Source organism: Dendrobates tinctorius, unplaced genomic scaffold (genome assembly GCF_039654945.1).
Source record: "Dendrobates tinctorius isolate UK_male_01 unplaced genomic scaffold, ASM3965494v1 ptg000130l, whole genome shotgun sequence".
Classification (NCBI taxonomy): Eukaryota; Metazoa; Chordata; class Amphibia; order Anura; family Dendrobatidae; genus Dendrobates; species Dendrobates tinctorius.
Window position 1 is genome coordinate 4,713,316 of NW_027361798.1, and position 19,580 is coordinate 4,732,895.

A 19,580-nucleotide genomic window follows, 5' to 3' on the forward strand; every position below is an offset into this window, starting at 1 on the left:
CGCACAGGAGGAGCACCCACCGCACAGGAGGAGCACCCATTGCACAGGAGGAGCACCCACCGCACAGGAGAAGCATCCACCATACAGGGGGAGCACCCACTGCACAGGAGAAGCACCCACCGTACAGGAGAAGCACCCACTGCACAGGAGAGAGGAGCACCCACCGCACAGGAGGAGAATCCACTGCACAGGAGGAGAATCCATCGTACAGGGGGAGTACCCACCATACAGGAGGAGCACCCACCACACAGGAGAATCCATCGTACTGGGGGAGCACCCACCGTACAGAAGAAGAATCCACCGCACAGGGGGAGCACCCACCGTACAGGGGGAGCACCCACCGCACAGGGGGAGCACCCACAGCACAGGGGGAGCACCCACCGCACAGGAAGAGCACAGGAGACACTTACTGGGCAGCAGTCCTCATCGGTCCGGGCCACCTGCACCCAACATCTAGACTGGAACCAGGCGCACAGCAGTACAGAGGATTTCAGGATTCGGGGGTCGTCCCCATGGAATGAGCTGCCAGTTACCTGGATATCACCAGGGAAGCGTCTCCTAGTGGTGTCACTGAGAACTCAGCACATGAGGATCACCCACCGCACAGAAGGAGCACCCACCGCACAGGAGGAGCACCCACTGCACAGGAGGGAGGAGCACCCTCCGTACAGGAGGAGCACCCATCGCACAGGAGGAGCACCCATCGAACAGGAGGAGCACCCACCGCACAGGAGGAGTACCCACCGCACAGGAGGAGCACCCACCGCACAGGAGGAGCACCCACCGCACAGGAGAAGCACCCACCGCACAGGAGGAGCACCCACCGCCCTGGGGGAGCACCCACCACACAGGAGCACCCACCGTACAGGAGGAGCACCCACCGTACAGGAGAAGAACCCACCGTACAGGAGAAGCACCCAATGTACAGGAGAAGCACCCACTGCACAGGAGGGAGGAGCACCCACCGTACAGGAGGAGCATCCACCGCACAGGAGGAGCATCCACTGCACAGGAGGAGAATCCATCGTACAGGGGGAGCACCCACCAAACAGGAGGAGAATCCATCGTACAGGGGGAGCACCCACCGTACAGGAGGAGAATCCACCGCACAGGGGGAGCACCCACCGTACAGGGGGAGCACCCACCGCACAGGGGGATCACCCACCGCACAGGAAGAGCACAGGAGACACTTACTGGGCAGCAGGTCGCAGCTTAGGTGTCGGTGTAACTTATCCTCCAACTTCAGGTACAAGGTGAGCTAGGAAAGAAGCACAAAGTGAGAGGCTGTGTGGACTAGGGTGGGGGAACACTGCGGGGGTCTGCTGAGCCGCCGGAGAAATGTGACAAGTGCGGGAGGACGGTGAGCTCACTCCAGGAGGGGTGGGCAGCCTGCTGCTGTGGGATGGGGACAGGAACATGTCAGTGTCCTGAACTCTGCCCCCACTAACAACAGGGAAATTCGGACCAAAGTCACCGCCCGAAGGTGCGAATACAGGAATAGGGGCGGTGAGCTATAAGGGGGTCATTAGGGAAGGGTCAGATACAGTTGTGGCCAAAAGTATTGACACCCCTGCAATTCTGTCAGATAATACTCAGTTTCTTCCTGAAAATGATTGCAAACACAAATTCTTTGGTATTATTATCTTCAATTAATTTGTCTTAAATGAAAAAACACAAAAAGATTTGTCCTAAAGCCAAATTGGATATAATTCCACCCCAAACATAAAAAAGAGGGTGGTCAAAAGTATTGGCACTGTTCGAAAAATCATGTGATGCTTCTCTAATTTGTGTAATTAACAGCACCTGTAACTTACCTGTGGCACCTAACAGGTGTTGGCAATAACTAAATCACACTTGCAGCCAGTTGACATGGATTAAAGTTGACTCAACCTCTGTCCTGTGTCCTTGTGTGCACCACATTGAGCGTGGAGAAAAGAAAGAAGACCAAAGAACTGTCTGAGGACTTGAAAAACCAAATTGTGAGGAAGCATGAGCAATCTCAAGGCTACAAGTCCATCTCCAAAGACCTGAATGTTCCTGTGTCTACCGTGCGCAGTGTCAAGAAGTGTAAAGCCCATGGCACTGTGGCTAACCTCCCTAGATGTGGACGGAAAAGAAAAATTTACAAGAGATTTCAACGCAAGATTGTGCGGATGTTGGATAAAGAACCTCGACTAACATCCAAACAAGTTCAAGCTGCCCTGCAGTCCGAGGGTACAACAGTGTCAACCCGTACTATCCGTCGGTGTCTGAATGAAAAGGGACTGTGTTGTGAGCTCATCTGTTCATTCACCTTTTGTGTCCGAGGATCTCCCTCTTCTGGTGAAGGAAGGTAGTGAGGATGATTTGGATGAAAGAAACCAAACACCTGATCAGGTGGATTGTGACTGGGTAACGGGAACTTCAGACTGGATATAAGGCAGCCGACGCCCTTCTGAGTGGCTGGTGATTTCTCTGCTGGATTCTTGGAGACCAGTCTGATTCCTGCTTCCCAAAGATAAGTTTTTGCTCTGCTATTGAACTTATTAGTTTTGGTTTTGCTTACCTTGTTTTCTGAGTTCAGCCATCCCCGGCTGGGGGTGTGCTGGATTCTTTTTCCTTGATCAGTGTTCTATTTTGCTCTGCTTTCAGAATATTCTGAGTGCTGATATTGGGTTTGAAGTCTAGTGACTTCAGGGTCCTTTTTGCTTATCAGTTGTGTTGGTAATATTTTTTAATATTTTTTAGCAGGGTTTTTTGGATTGCAGACAGCAGCTTTTCTGTCCTGTCCTTTTTAGTTAGCTTGGGCCCCATCGTTTTCTCAACCTATCTTTCTTCTTTCTATCTGTGTTAGTGTTTTCATCTTGCTTCACCGTCATTATATGTTGGGGGCTGCCAATTGCTTTGGGGTCTGCTCTGGGGCAGTCAGTTTTTCCCTTTTCTCTCTTTAGGCTTATTTAGATCTCCGGCTGTGACGAGGTGTCTAGGATCACCATAGGAACACTCCACGGCTACTGCTAGTTGTGTGATAGGATTAGGGGTCTGCAATCCGCTAGTTTCCAACTTCTCTGATTTTCTGGGCTGAGCTTGTGTTTTGTTTTTTCCTCCTCGGTGACTCAATCATAACAGAATCATCAGCCATACCGCAGATTCTAGGGTACTCAAAAGCAGGAAGGAATTGTTAAAAAAAAAAAAAAGTGTGAGAATTTTTTTTTTTTTGTGTATATTTTTTCCTATTTTTGTCTGAGGCCGTAGGAGGAATATTTTTTTTTTCCGATGGAGTTTAAGCAATTGTCTGATCATGTGGAGCAACTTGCTGCTGAAGTGTGAGGAATTTCCACCTATCTTGCTCATTCACACGCTGCTGAACCTAAAATCCCCACTCCTGATGTGTTTTTTGGGGATCGGTCTAAATTTTTGAATTTTAAGAATAATTGTAAATTATTTCTTGCCTTGAAGCCTAACTCATCGGGGAACTCTGCGCAGCAGGTTAAAATTGTCATCTCCTTGCTGCGCGGCGATCCCCAGGATTGGGCGTTTTCTTTAGGACCAGATGATCCTATTCTAACAAATGTGGATGCATTTTTTCAGGCCTTGGGGTTGTTGTATGATGAACCTAATGCGATTGATCAAGCTGAAAAGACCCTGTTGGCATTGAGCCAGGGTCAAGATTCTGCAGAACTGTACTGTCAAAAATTCTGAAAGTGGGCGGTCCTCAAAACTTGGAATAATGGTGCCTTGGCAGCTCTCTTTCGGAAGGGTTTGTCAGAAACCGTAAAAGATACTATGGTGGGATTTCCTGTTCCCTCTGGTCTTGACGATTCTATGTCATTAGCCATTCAGGTTGATCGGCGTTTACGTGAACGTAAAATTACACGGGAAATGCTGCCACCTGTTGAACAAATGTCTGAACCTATGCAATGTGATAGAGTTTTGTCTAGGGCGCAACGTCAGGAGTTTAGAAGACGTAATAAGCTGTGTTTTTTCTGTGGAGATGCCTCTCATATTATTTCTGTCTGCCCTAAACGAGAGAAACGTTTTGCACACACATTTGCTGTGGGTGGTGTACAACCTGAGTTTCTTCTGGCAATTACTCTGATCTGCTCCCTGTCTACATTTTCCACTAAAGCTTTTGTGGATTCAGGAGCGGCCTTGAACCTAATGGATTTGGATTTTGCTAAACGTTGTGGTTTCCCTATGACGCCCCTGTGGACGCCTATTCCTTTGAGGGGTATTGATGCTACTCCGTTTCGAAAAATAAACCTCAGACCATCAAGAAAATTGCAGATTTTTGGTGTTGCATAATTTGCATGATACCATCGTTCTGGGGTTCCCCTGGTTGCAAATCCATAATCCAGTTTTGGATTGGAAATCTGTGTCTATGGTGAGTTGGGGTTATCGGTGTGCTCTTGGTGACACTCCTGTTTTCTCCACCTCTCCCCAGTCGCATGAGGTTCCTGACTTTTTGGCAGATTTTTATGATGTGTTTAGTGAGAGTAAGTCTGCGTCTTTGCCTCCTCATAGGAGTTATGACTGTGCAATTGAGCTGAGTCCGGGGTGTAAATTTCCCAAGGGTCGACTTTTTAATTTATCTGTACCCGAACATGAGGCTATGCGTCCTTATATTAAGGAGTCGTTGGAGAAGTGTCATATTAGACCATCCTCTTCACCCTTGGGTGCTGGGGTTTTTTTTGTGGCCAAGAAGGATGGTTCATTAAGGCCCTGTATTGACTATCGCTCCCTTAACAAAATTACTGTTAAATATCAGTATCCGTTACCCCTGATTTCTGACCTATTTTCTAGAGTTGAAGGTGCTTGCTGGTTTACCAAGCTTGACCTCAGGGGGCGTAAAATCTTATTCGCATTAAGCATGGGGATGAATGGAAGACAGCGTTTTATACTCCGGAGGGACATTTTGAGGACCTGGTGATGCCTTTTTGGCTCACTAACGCCCCTTCTGTCTTCCAGTGCTTCATGAATGATATTTTCCGGGACTTTGTGGATAAGTTTCTGATCATCTATTTGGATGATATTTTGATCTTTTCCAGGGATTGGGACTCTCATGTGGAACATGTTCGGACTGTGTTCCGAATTTTGAGGGAAAACTCTCTGTATGTTAAGGGATCGAAATGTCTTTTTGGTGTACAGAGGATTTCATTTTTGGGATTTATTTTGTCTCTGTCAACTATTGAAATGGACCCGGCCAAGGTACAGGCCATTTATGATTGGGTTCAGCCCACTTCTATGAAGGCTCTCCAGAAGTTTTTGGGGTTTGCTAATTTTTATCGTAAGTTTATAGCCAATTTTTCTGTTATTGCCAAACCATTGACTGATTTGACTAAGAAGGGCGCTGATTTGCTGAATTGGTCTCCAGAGGCTGTTTCTTCTTTTCAGGAGCTGAAGCGGAGGTTCACGTCTTCTCCGATTTTGCGACAACTCGATGTCTCACTTCCATTTCAGGTGGAGGTGGATGCTTCAGAGACTGGTGCAGGAGCTGTTTTGTTCCAAAAGGACATCCAAAATGAACCCCTGTGCCTTCTTTTCCTGAAAGTTCTCTCCTTCGGAACGCAACTATGATGTGGTGGGGAATCGAGAACTGTTGGCCATGAAGTGGGCATTTGAGGAGTGGAGACATTGGTTGGAGGGAGCTAAACATCAAGTTGTGGTCCTCACTGACCACAAGAATTTGATCTACCTTGAGTCGGCTAAACGCTTGAATCCGAGACAGGCCAGGTGGGCCTTGTTTTTCACACGTTTTGATTTTGTGGACTCATTTCTTCCGGGCACTAAGAACGTTAAGGCTCATGCAATCTCTAGGAGTTTTTTGGCTGATTCTCCTATTGTGACCAAGCCTGCTACCATCTTACGTGAGGGGGTGGTTCTTTCTGCCATCTCGCCCGATTTGAGACGTGCTCTGGAGAGGTTTCAGGAGGATAAGCCTGAGCGCTGTCCCAGTGGTAGGCTGTATGTTTCTGACCAGTGGAGGAGGAAAGTGATGTCTGAGGTTCATTGCTCCGCGTCGGCTGGTCATCCAGGTATTTTTGGTACTAGAGATTTGGTGAGTCGGTCTTTTTGGTGGCCTGCCTTCTCTCGTGATGTCAGAAATTTTGTGCAGTCCTGTGGGACTTGCTCCTGATCTAAGCCTTGTTCTCGTTCTAGTGGGTTGTTGATGCCCTTGCCGGTGCCCAGGAGGCCATGGACCCATATTTCAATGGATTTCATTTCTGATCTGTCTGTCTCTCAGAGGATGACTGTTATCTGGGTGATTTGTGATAGATTTTCTAAGATGGTCCATCTTGTACCACTAAGTTGCCATCTTCCTGAGAGTTGGTGCCCGTGTTTTTGCAACAGGTGGTTCGCTTGCACGGGATTCCTGAGAACATTGTATCGGACAGAGGAGTTCAGTTTGTCTCTAGATTCTGTACAACCTTTTGTTCCAAGTTGGGAATTCAGTTGTCCTTCTCCTCTGCATTTCACCCTCAGACCAATGGGCAGACGGAGAGAACAAACCAGACTTTGGAGGCTTATTTGAGATGTTTTATATCTGCTGATCAGGATGATTGGGTCTCATTTTTACCCTTGGCCGACTTTGCTTTAAATAATAGAGCTAGTTCTGCCACTTTGATGTCACCCTTTTTCTGTAACTTTGGGTTTCATCCTCGATTTTCTTCAGGGCAGGTGGAGTCTTCTTCCTGTCCAGGGGTTGACACTGTGGTGGAAAGAATGCAGCAGATTTGGGACCAAGTGGTGGATAAGTTGTCTCTTTCCCAGGAAAAGGCCCAGCGGATTTCTAACCGGCATAGGACCATTGGTCCCCGGTTTAAGGTGGGTGATATGGTCTGGTTGTCATCAAAGAATACCTCTATGAAAGTGGCTTCTCCAAAGTTTAAACCTAGATTTATTGGACCTTACAAGATTTTGGAGATTACTAATCTGGTCTCTTTTCGGATGGCTCTTCCTGTCACATTTAAGATTCATAATGTGTTTCATAAGTCCTTGTTGAAGAGGTTTGTTGAACCAGTGGTTCCTATGGCGGCACCGCCTGACCCTGTGTTGGTTGAAGGTAACATGGAATATGAGGTAGAGAAGATACTGTATTCCCGCCTGGCTAGACGGAGACTCCAGTATTTGGTTAAATGGAAGGGTTATGGTCAGGAGGATAATTCCTGGGTCTCCGCCTCTGATATTCATGCCGAAAGATTGGTGCGTGCTTTTCATCGGGCTCATCCTGATCGGCCTGGTGGCTTGGATGAGGGTTCGGTGACCCCTCCTCAAGGGGGAGGTACTGTTGTGAGCTCATCTGTTCATTCACCTTTTGTGTCCGAGGATCTCCCTCTTCTGGTGAAGGAAGGTAGTGAGGATGATTTGGATGAAAGAAACCAAACACCTGATCAGGTGGATTGTGACTGGGTAACGGGAACTTCAGACTGGATATAAGGCAGCAGACGCCCTTCTGAGTGGCTGGTGATTTCTCTGCTGGATTCTTGGAGACCAGTCTGATTCCTGCTTCCCATAGATAAGTTTTTGCTCTGCTATTGAACTTATTAGTTTTGGTTTTGTTTACGTTGTTTTCTGAGTTCAGCCATCCCCGGCTGGGGGTGTGCTGGATTCTTTTTCCTTGATCAGTGTTCTCTTTTGCTCTGCTTTCAGAATATTCTGAGTGCTGATATTGGGTTTGAAGTCTAGTGACTTCAGGTTCCTTTTTGCTTATCAGTTGTGTTGGTAATATTTTTAGCAGGGTTTTCTCGGATTGCAGACAGCAGCTTTTCTGTCCTGTCCTTTTTAGTTAGCTTGGGCCCCATCGTTTTCTCAACCTATCTTTCTATCTGTGTTAGTGTTTTCATCTTGCTTCACCGTCATATGTTGGGGGCTGCCTATTGCTTTGGGGTCTGCTCTGGGGCAGTCAATTTTTCCCTTTTCTCTCTTTAGACTTATTTAGATCTCCGGCTGTGACGAGGTGTCTAGGATCACCGTAGGAACAGTCCACAGCTACTGCTAGTTGTGTGATAGGATTAGGGGTCTGCAATCCGCTAGTTTCTAACCTCTCTGATTTTCTGGGCTGAGCTTGTGTTTTGTTTTCTCCTCCTCGATGACTCGATCATAACAGGACTGTATGGTTGGAGACCCAGGAAGACCCCACTTCTTACCCCGAGACATAAAAAAGCCAGGCTGGTGTTTGCCAAAACTTACTTGAAAAAGCCTAAAACGTTTTGGAAGAATGCTCTCTGGTCAGATGAGACAAAAGTAAAGCTTTTTGGGCAAAGGCATCAACATAGAGTTTACAGGAGAAAAAAAGAGGCATTCAAAGAAAAGAACACGGTCCCTACAGTCAAACATGGCGGAGGTTCCCTGATGTTTTGGGGTTGCTTTGCTGCCTCTGGCACTGGACTGCTTGACCGTGTGCATGGCATTATGAAGTCTGAAGACTACCAACAAATTTTGCAGCATAATGTAGGGCCCAATGTGAGAAAGCTGGGTCTCCCTCAGAAGTCATGGGTCTTCCAGCAGGACAATGACCCAAAACACACATCAAAAAGCACTAGAACATGGTTTGAGAAAAAGCACTGGAGACTTCTAAGGTGGCCAGCAAAGAGTCCAGACCTGAATCCCATAGAACACCTGTGGAGAGATCTAAAAATGGCAGTTTGGAGAAGGCACCCTTCTAATATCAGGGACCTGGAGCAGTTTGCCAACGAAGAATGATCTAAAATTCCAGCAGAGCATTGTAAGAAACTCATTGATGGTTACCGGAAGCGGTTGGTCGCAGTTATTTTGGCTAAAGGTTGTGCAACCAAGTATTAGGCTGAAGGTGCCAATACTTTTGTCTGGCCCATTTTTGGAGTTTTGTGTGAAATGATCAATATTTTGCTTTTTGCTTCATTCCCTTTTGTGATTTTTCATTTAAGACAAATTAAATGAAGATAATACCAAAGAATTTGTGTTTGCAATCATTTTCAGGAAGAAACTGAGTATTATCTGACAAAATTGCAGGGGTGTCAATACTTTTGGCCACAACTGTATAAGGGATCATTATAGAGAGGAGTCATATATAAGGTGTCATTATCGGGAGCAGTGAGATATAAGGGATCATTATAGGACCTATCAAGATATAAGGGGGTCATTATAGGGAGGAATGAGATGTAAGGGGGTCATTACAGGGAGAAATGAGATGTAAAGGGGGTCATTACAGGGAGAAATGAGATGTAAGAGGGTCATTATAGGAGTGTGGAGTGGTCAGTGTGGTTACGGGTTGATGTAACATACGTGTATCCGAGCCTTGTCCTCGCGGCGCTCCAGGTTGCAGTGCATCTGTATGACCTGTAGGGGTAGAGGACATGTGGAGTCTCAGTCTCAGTATATGGGAAGGTGCGGAGTTCAGAACCCCATACATCAGTCTTATTGTCCACCCCAAGGGGTCCACAGTCTGATACAATCATGGCCTCCCCGTCAGTCACCCCATCACTCCCATCATCCTTTCTATGTCTGCTGCCATGCAGTTGACTCTGAGGATGCACTCACCTTCCTGGTCTCTACCTCAATGGGCTCAGGTGTGGGGGTCTTTGTGGTCTGTAAGTCTTCCTGGGACTGCGAGATTGTGCGCGGCAACACATGAGGGCGGGAGACGGCGAAGTTCATGAGGGGGTAGATCCCATTCCTACAAAATCAGAAACTGAGGTTTGAGAGAACGAGAGGACGGCAGCGTGAGAGACTGACAGAAAGATGGTGGCAGCAGGAGGGATGGGCCCAGAGAGAGGAAACGAGAGGGATGGACCCCGAGAGGGCGGCAATGTGAGAAACGGACCCAGAGAGGGCGGCAGCTGGAGGGATGGAGCCAGAGAGGGCGGCAGGAGAGCTAGTATGGACCCAGGGAGAGTTGCAGTGGGAGGAACGGAAAGAGAGAGGTCAGTTGCTGGAGGGACGGACCCAGATTGGACAGCAGCGAGAGGGATGAACCTAGAGAAGTCAGAAGCGAGAGACGGACCCAGATAGGGTGGCAGCGTGTAAAACGGTGGAAGCAGGAGAGGACCCAGAAAGGGTGGCTTGAGAGAAAAGACGGTCCCAGAGAGGGCGACAGCGGGAGGGACGGACCCAGAGAGGGCGGCAGCGGGAGGGACGGACCCAGAGAGGGCGGCAGTAGGAGAGACGGACATAGAGAGGGTGGCAGGAGAGATAGTACGGACCAAGAGAGGGCGGCAGCAGAAGAGACAGACCCAGAGAGGATGGCAGCGGGGAGGGATGGACCAAGAGAAGGTGGCCTGAGAGACAGTATAGACTCAGAGAGGGTGGCAGCGGGAGTGATGGATCGACCCTGAGAGGACGGCAGCATGAGGGACAGACCCAGAGAGGGCGGCTTGAGAGAAAGTATGGAGAAGGTGGCAGGGGAGGGACAGAGAGCGCGGCAGCAGGAGAGGCGGACCCAGAGAGGGCGGCAGCGGGAGAGACGGACCCATAGATGGTGGCAGCGGGAGGGATGGACCCAGAGAGGACAGGAGCTGAAGGGACGGACCCAGAGAGGGCGGCAGCGGGAGGGACGGACCCAGAGAGGGTGGCCTGAGAGACAGTATAGACTCAGAGAGGGTGGCAGCGGGAGTGATGGATCGACCCTGAGAGGACGGCAGCATGAGGGACAGACCCAGAGAGGGCGGCTTGAGAGAAAGTATGGAGAAGGTGGAGGGGAGGGACAGAGAGCGCGGCAGCAGGAGAGGCGGACCCAGAGAGGGCGGCAGCGGGAGAGACGGACCCATAGATGGTGGCAGCGGGAGGGATGGACCCAGAGAGGACAGCAGCTGAAGGGACGGACCCAGAGAGGGCGGCAGCGGGAGGGACGGACCCAGAGAGGGTGGCAGCGGGAGGGACGGACCCAGAGAGGGCGGCAGCGGGAGGGACGGACCCAGAGAGGGCGGCAGCGGGAGGGACGGACCCAGAGAGGGCGGCTTGAGAGAAAGCATGGACCCAGAGAGGGCGGCAGCGGGAGGGACGGACCCAGAGAGAGCGGCAGCGGGAGGGACGGACCCAGAGAGGGCGGCAGCGGGAGGGACGGACCCAGAGAGGGCGGCAGCGGGAGGGACGGACCCAGAGAGGGCGGCAGCGGGAGGGACGGACCCAGAGAGGGCGGCAGTAGGAGAGACGGACCCAGAGAGGGCGGCAGCAGGAGAGATTGACCCAGAGAAGGCAGCGGCGAAAGGGATGGACCCAGAGAGGACAGCAAAGGGAGGGACTGACCCAGAGAAAGTGGCAATGGGAAAGACGGAACTAGAGATGGCGGCAGGAGAGACAGAAGGACCCAGAGAGCGCAGCAGCAGGACAGGCGGACCCAGAGAGGGCGGCAGCGGGAGAGACGGACCCATAGATGGTGGCAGCGGGAGGGATGGACCCAGAGAGGACAGCAGCTGAAGGGACGGACCCAGAGAGGGCGGCAGCGGGAGGGACGGACCCAGAGAGGGTGGCAGCGGGAGGGACGGACCCAGAGAGGTCGGCAGCGGGAGGGACGGACCCAGAGAGGGCGGCAGCGGGAGGGACGGACCCAGAGAGGGCGGCAGCGGGAGGGACGGACCCAGAGAGGGCGGCAGCAGGAGAGATTGACCCAGAGAAGGCAGCGGCGAAAGGGATGGACCCAGAGAGGACAGCAAAGGGAGGGACTGACCCAGAGAAAGTGGCAATGGGAAAGACGGAACTAGAGATGGCGGCAGGAGAGACAGAAGGACCCAGAGAGCGCAGCAGCAGGACAGGCGGACCGAGGGCGGTAGTGGGAGGGATGTACCCAGAGAAGGCGGCAGCGGGAGGGATGGACCCAGAGAGGGCAGCAGCGGGAGGGATGGACCCAGAGAGGGCGGCAGCGGGAGGGATGGACCCAGAGAGGGCGGCAGCGGGAGGGATGGACCCAGAGAAGGCGGCAGCGGGAGGGACGGACCCAGAGAGGGCGGCAGCGGGAGGGACGGACCCAGAGAGGGCGGCAGCGGGAGGGACGGACCCAGAGATGGCGGCTTGAGAGAAAGCATGGACCCAGAGAGGGCGGCAGCGGGAGGGACGGACCCAGAGAGAGCGGCAGCGGGAGGGACGGACCCAGAGAGGGCGGCAGCGGGAGGGACGGACCCAGAGAGGGCGGCAGCGGGAGGGACGGACCCAGAGAGGGCGGCAGCGGGAGGGACGGACCCAGAGAGGGCGGCAGTAGGAGAGACGGACCCAGAGAGGGCGGCAGCAGGAGAGATTGACCCAGAGAAGGCAGCGGCGAAAGGGATGGACCCAGAGAGGACAGCAAAGGGAGGGACTGACCCAGAGAAAGTGGCAATGGGAAAGACGGAACTAGAGATGGCGGCAGGAGAGACAGAAGGACCCAGAGAGCGCAGCAGCAGGACAGGCGGACCCAGAGAGGGCGGCAGCGGGAGGGACGGACCCAGAGAGGGCGGCAGCGGGAGGGACGGACCCAGAGAGGGCGGCAGCGGGAGGGACGGACCCAGAGAGGGCGGCAGTAGGAGAGACGGACCCAGAGAGGGCGGCAGCAGGAGAGATTGACCCAGAGAAGGCAGCGGCGAAAGGGATGGACCCAGAGAGGACAGCAAAGGGAGGGACTGACCCAGAGAAAGTGGCAATGGGAAAGACGGAACTAGAGATGGCGGCAGGAGAGACAGAAGGACCCAGAGAGCGCAGCAGCAGGACAGGCGGACCCAGAGAGGGCGGCAGCGGGAGAGACGGACCCATAGATGGTGGCAGCGGGAGGGATGGACCCAGAGAGGACAGCAGCTGAAGGGACGGACCCAGAGAGGGCGGCAGCGGGAGGGACGGACCCAGAGAGGGTGGCAGCGGGAGGGACGGACCCAGAGAGGTCGGCAGCGGGAGGGACGGACCCAGAGAGGGCGGCAGCGGGAGGGACGGACCCAGAGAGGGCGGCAGCGGGAGGGACGGACCCAGAGAGGGCGGCAGCAGGAGAGATTGACCCAGAGAAGGCAGCGGCGAAAGGGATGGACCCAGAGAGGACAGCAAAGGGAGGGACTGACCCAGAGAAAGTGGCAATGGGAAAGACGGAACTAGAGATGGCGGCAGGAGAGACAGAAGGACCCAGAGAGCGCAGCAGCAGGACAGGCGGACCGAGGGCGGCAGTGGGAGGGATGTACCCAGAGAAGGCGGCAGCGGGAGGGATGGACCCAGAGAGGGCAGCAGCGGGAGGGATGGACCCAGAGAGGGCGGCAGCGGGAGGGATGGACCCAGAGAGGGCGGCAGCGGGAGGGATGGACCCAGAGAAGGCGGCAGCGGGAGGGATGGACCCAGAGAGGGCGGCAGCGGGAGGGATGGACCCAGAGAGGGCAGCAGGGGGAGGGATGGACTCAGAGAGGGCGGCAGGGGAGGGATGGACCCAGAGAAGGCGGCAGCGGGAGGGATGGACCCAGAGAGGGCGGCAGCGGGAGGGAAGGACCCAGAGAGGGCAGCAGGGGGAGGGATGGACTCAGAGAGGGCGGCAGCGGGAGGGATGGACACAGAGAGGATGCCAGCAGGAGACAGAAGGACCCAGAGAGCGCGGCAGCAGGACAGGCCGACCCATAGAGGGCAGCAGTGGGAGGGATAGACTCAGAGAGGGCGGCAGCGGGAGGGATGGACCAAGAGAGGGCGGCAGCGGGAGGGATGGACCCAGAGAAGGCGGCAGCGGGAGGGATGGACCCAGAGAGGGCGGCAGCGGGAGGGATGGACCCAGAGAGGGCGGCAGCGGGAGGGATGGACCCAGAGAGGGCGGCAGCGGGAAGGATGAACCCAGAGAGGGCAGCAGCGGGAGGGATGGACCTAGAGAGGGCGGCAGAGAGGGATGGACCCAGAGAGGACGCCAGCAGGAGAGACTGACCCAGAGAAGGTAGCAGCGGAAGGGACGGATCCAGAGAGGGCGGCAGCGGGAGGGACGGACCCAGAGGGCGGCAGCGGGAGGGATGGACCCAGAGAGGGCGGCAGCGGGAGGGATGGACCCAGAGAGGACGCCAGAAGGAGAGACTGACCCAGAGAAGGTAGCAGCGGAAGGGACGGATCCAGAGAGGACAGCAAAGGAAGGGACTGACCCAGAGAAAGTGGCAATGGGAAAGACGGAACTAGAGATGGCGGCAGGAGAGAAAGAAGGACCCAGAGAGGGCGGCAGCGGGAGGGACATACACTCAGTGAGAAGCACTATGAGGGGGAGTTAGGAAGACATCACCTCACATCCTCTAAAAACTTGTCCAGCTCCATAGATGAAACCTGAGAAAACCTGCGAGATTCGGAGAAGAGGCGTGAGGTTCTGGTCATTGCTGTGGCCCCCAAAGAATACGTGAGGTCCCTCCACACCCCATACATGTGTAACCAGCAGAGGTCACTCACCTCCACAGTACGGGTGTCTGGCCTCTCCGCGGGATGGACGCCATGACAGCCTGCGGGTCAATGAGCTTGGTCTTCTCCTCCAGGAGGTTGTCCTGCAAGATGTCTGCAGAGAAGGATCCAGAAGACCTCAAAAATGTCCTCACTGCACGCAACCAGAGCTGCATTGACAGCGTACAACCCCGCACGCACCCAGAGCTGCACTGACAACACACAACCCCGCACACACCCAGAGCTACCCTCACAGTGCACAACCCCGCACACACCAAGAGCTGCACTCAAGGCACACAATCCAGCACACACACACACACCCAGAGCTGCACTCACAGCGCACAACCCCGCACACACCCAGAGCTGCCCTCACAGTGCACAACCCCGCACACACCCAGAGCTGCACTCACAGTGGACAACCCCGCACACACCCAGAGCTGCACTGACAGCGCACAACCCCGCACACATCCAGAGCTGCCCTCACAGTGCACAACCCCGCACACACCAAGAACTGCACTCACAGCGCACAACCCCGCACACACCCAGAGCTGCCCTCACAGTACACAACCCCGCACACACCAAGAGCTGCACTCAAGGCACACAATCCAGCACACACACACCCAGAGCTGCACTCACAGCGCACAACCCCGCACACACCCAGAGCTGACCTCACAGCGCACAACCCTGCACACACCCAGAGCTGCACTCACAGTGGACAACCCCGCACACACCCAGAGCTGCACTGACAGCGCACAACCCCGCACACACCCAGAGCTGCCCTCACAGTGCACAACCCCGCACACACCAAGAGCTGCACTCAAGGCACACAATCCAGCACACACACACACACACCCAGAGCTGCACTCACAGCGCACAACCCCGCACACACCCAGAGCTGCACTGACAGCGCACAACCCCGCACACACCCAGAGCTGCCCTCACAGCGCACAACCCCGCACACACCCAGAGCTGCACTCAAGGCACACAATCCAGCACACACACACACACACGCAGAGCTGCACTCACAGCGCACAACCCCGCACACACCCAGAGCTGCCCTCACAGCGCACAACCCCACACACACCCAGAGCTGCACTCACAGTGGACAACCCTACACACACCCAGAGCTGCCCTCACAGCGCACAACCCCGCACACACCCAGAGCTGCACTCACAGTGGACAACCCCGCACACACCCAGAGCTACCCTCACAGTGCACAACCCCGCACACACCAAGAGCTGCACTCAAGGCACACAATCCAGCACACACACACCCAGAGCTGCACTCACAGCGCACAACCCCGCACACACCCAGAGCTGCCCTCACAGCGCACAACCCCGCACACACCCAGAGCTGCACTCACAGTGGACAACCCCGCACACACCCAGAGCTGCACTCACAGTGGACAACCCCGCACACACCCAGAGCTGCACTGACAGCGCACAACCCCGCACACACCCAGAGCTGCCCTCACAGTGCACAACCCCGCACACACCAAGAACTGCACTCACAGCGCACAACCCCGCACACACCCAGAGCTGCCCTCACAGCGCACAACCCCGCACACACCCAGAGCTGCCCTCACAGCACACAACCCTGCACACACGCAGAGCTGCACTCACAGTGGACAACCCCGCACACACCCAGAGCTACCCTCACAGTGCACAACCCCGCACACACCAAGAGCTGCACTCAAGGCACACAATCCAGCACACACACACCCAGAGCTGCACTGACAGCGCACAACCCCGCACACACCCAGAGCTGCACTCACAGCGCACAACCCCGCACACACCCAGAGCTGCCCTCACAGCACACAAACCCACACACACCCAGAGCTACACTCACAGTGGACAACCCCGCACACACCCAGAGCTGCCCTCACAGCGCACAACCCCGCACACACCCAGAGCTGCACTCACAGTGGATAACCCCGCACACACCCAGAGCTGCACTGACAACACACAACCCCGCACACACCCAGAGCTACCCTCACAGTGCACAACCCCGCACACACCAAGAGCTGCACTCAAGGCACACAATCCAGCACACAAACACCCAGAGCTGCACTCATAGCGCACAACCCCGCACACACCCAGAGCTGCCCTCACAGCGCACAACCCCACACACACCCAGAGCTGCCCTCACAGCGCACAACCCCACACACACCCAGAGCTGCCCTCACAGCGCACAACCCCGCACACACCCAGAGCTGCCCTCACAGTGCACAACCCCGCACACACCCAGAGCTGCACTCACAGCGGACAACCCCGCACACACCCAGAGCTACCCTCACAGTGCACAACCCCGCACACACCCAGAGCTGCACTGACAGCGCACAACCCCGCACACACCCAGAGCTGCACTCAGTGGACAACCCCGCACACACCCAGAGCTGCACTCACAGTGGACAACCCCGCACACACCCAGAGCTGCACTGACAGCACACAACCCCGTACACACCCAGGGCTGCACTCACAGTGGACAACCCCGCACACACCCAGAGCTGCAGTCTCTATCCTGACCAGGAGAGAAGATACCAACGGTATTGTGCGGGCAGCTCTGGGAGTGACTGGAGTAATGGGCCATACAAGCAGCTGACACACATGACAGTACGGAGCCTTTTGTACAGTGACCCTCACAGGGCGAGCTGAGGAAGCAGTGGGCGGACAGCAGCTTCAGCGAGTGAACCTCAAACAGCACCCGATGAAAGAGCAGGTTATGCGCAGACGGGCGCCGCTCCGGGGACACGGACAGACACTGCAGGATGAATTCCTGGAAAACAGGAAGGCACAGATACATACACTGCATCCACGGAGAGAGTGGCCTCAAAGTCACCACATTATTACACAAATGAGACTGGTCTGCTCTGCAGTGTGAGACGGGTCACTGTCAGCGTGAGGCAGCTCACTGTCAGCGTGGGACGGGTCACTGTCAGCATGGGACAGGTCACTGTCAGCGTGGGACGGGTCACTGTCAGCGTGAGGCGGCTCACTGTCAGCGTGGGACGGGTCACTGTCAGCATGGGACGGGTCACTGTCAGAGTGGGACGGGTCACTGTCAGCGTGGGACGGGTCACTGTCGGCATGAAACGGGTCACTGTCAGCATGAAACGGGTCACTGTCAGCGTGGGACGGGTCACTGTCAGCGTGGGACGGGTCACTGTCAGCGTGAGACGAGTCACTGTCAGCATGAAACGGGTCACTGTCAGCGTGAGGAGGGTCACTGTGAGCTTGAGACGGATCATTGTCAGAGTGAGATGAGTCACTGTCAGCGTGAAACAGATCACTGTCAGCGTAAGACGGGTCACTGTCAGCGTGAGACGGGTCATTGTCAGCATGAGATGAAGTTACTATGGACGGCGCAGTTCTTTTTACCGGGGTCATTTTTACACCATCAGGGGCCGTAAAGGGGTTACCAGCTCCCCCCCATGATTCCGGCCTAGAACATGTCACCTCCACCTCTTGCGGACATCGCAGCCTTGTTGGATCATGGTGGCCGTCCACCAACCATCCCCTACTCCACCTATCTGAACCATCCAGGGTTGCACGGCCTCATCAGTAAACATGATTGGTGTACAATGAATCTTCATGTATGTCTGGGCCACTGCAGCCTGTCTGCTTGAGAGAGAGGTTTAGGGTAGTCGAACAGTAGGTTCATGCACAAAAGCAGCCTCTGGAGGATCCAACACCTTGACGTGCACAGACTCCAAAGGCTCCAAGAGCTTTATGTACCAGTTTGCTGCTTTGTAATCGGATTTTAGCTGCTGCTGTCTTAATCCGGTGAATGTATCTGGCAGAATCTTCCTCATTATGCCTTTATCTGCTCAAACCTTCCTCATTATGCCTTTATCTGTAAGAATCCATCTGAGCTCTTTATGGGTCACAAATCTCTTGACAGTACGATGATCGATCTTATGTTTTTCGTGAAATATCTAATGCCAGTGTATAATCTGCAGCCCCTCTCCCCTCAGTGTATGACCTCTGGTCTCTCACCATCTCTCCCCTCAGGGTTGCCCCCCCCACCCTACCGTCTGCTTTTACTACCATGTGACAGAGCGGCCGGTGGTGCACAGCTCCTTGATACCAGTGCGGTCCTTTAATAGGAGCCACCGGGGTAACAAGTCTGTCCATGACATTTCCTCCTCCTGAGTCTTCCTCTATCACCTGTGAGTATTATTATAGTAAAGTGGAAGGAACTGCAGCAACTCGGCCATGAAGTGAAGACCGAATAACATTATAGGGGGGGACCCGAGTGCTGAGGAGCAGAAATGTCATCACCACTCAGCTGACCCCATAACTGCAGAGTGAAGACCTCCTCTGGTATACACTATGCCCGCCGCTGGGAGCTTCATTGCCAAGCAGCTGTATGCAGCCGTACATCATCAAGAACAATGCCGAGCATCGGACAGAGAGGTGTCCGGCCTCTGGAGGAAACGTGTTCTGTGCAGTGACAGATCGCACTTCTCCATCTGCGTCTGATGGAGCAGTCTAGGTCGGGTGATTCCAGGAGGATGGTACCCCCTGATTAGTGCCCCATGTACAGATTGTGGAGGGGGATAGTGCTGTGGGCTGTAATCAGGGGACCGCCTCGGACCCTCAGCTCCAGTGATGGGAATTCTACATCTTCAGCACAAGATATTGTGGACAATTGTAGCTTCTGCTTTCTGGGAACAGTTGGAGGGAGACCCTTATCTGCCCCCATCACTGCGCTCAGTGCACAAGGTCCATACAGACATGGGGAGGACATGTGCCACCGCACACAGCCCTGGCCCCAAACACCACAGAATTGTTTGCCCGGACCCCCATCAGGGTCTGACCTCAAATAATCTTTGCAGAAATTCCAGAACAGCAGAGTCGTTATATCTGCAGAGGAGCGACGCCATAGAAGCCCCCTGTAATGATACTATACGATATATTATTATTATTATAGCGCCATTTATTCAATGGCGCTTTACATGTGAGGAGGGGTATACATAATACATACAAGTACAGTAATCTTACACAATACAAGTCACGACTGGTCCAGGATGAGAGAGGACCCTGCCCGCGAGGGCTCACAACCTACAGCGGGATGGGTGAGGATACAGTAGGCGAGGGTAGAGCTGGTCGTGCAGCGGTTTGGTGGATCGGTGGTTACTGCAAGTTGTAGGCTTGTCGGAAGAGGTAGGTCTTCAAGTTCTTTTTGAAGGTTTCCATGGTAGGCGAGAGTCTGATATGTTGTGTTAGAGAGTTCCAGAGTAGAGGGGATGCGCGGGAGAAATCTTGTATGTGATTGTG

General features: G+C 54.2%; 1 protein-coding gene across 3 annotated transcripts in view; it reads right to left on the minus strand.

Moving 5' to 3' along the window:
- Nucleotides 1-19,580, minus strand: part of NRBP2 (nuclear receptor binding protein 2) — a 220,915-nt gene that overhangs the window by 6,334 nt on the left and 195,001 nt on the right. For all 3 annotated transcript variants that reach the window (XM_073543299.1, XM_073543297.1, XM_073543300.1), the window contains 6 exons: nt 16,944-17,076; nt 14,314-14,416; nt 14,153-14,203; nt 9,499-9,634; nt 9,244-9,297; nt 1,195-1,258 (listed from right to left, as the gene is read on the minus strand). In XM_073543299.1, coding sequence (XP_073399400.1) covers nt 1,195-1,258; nt 9,244-9,297; nt 9,499-9,634; nt 14,153-14,203; nt 14,314-14,416; nt 16,944-17,076 — 541 coding nt within the window. The remainder of the gene's footprint in view (nt 1-1,194; nt 1,259-9,243; nt 9,298-9,498; nt 9,635-14,152; nt 14,204-14,313; nt 14,417-16,943; nt 17,077-19,580) is intronic.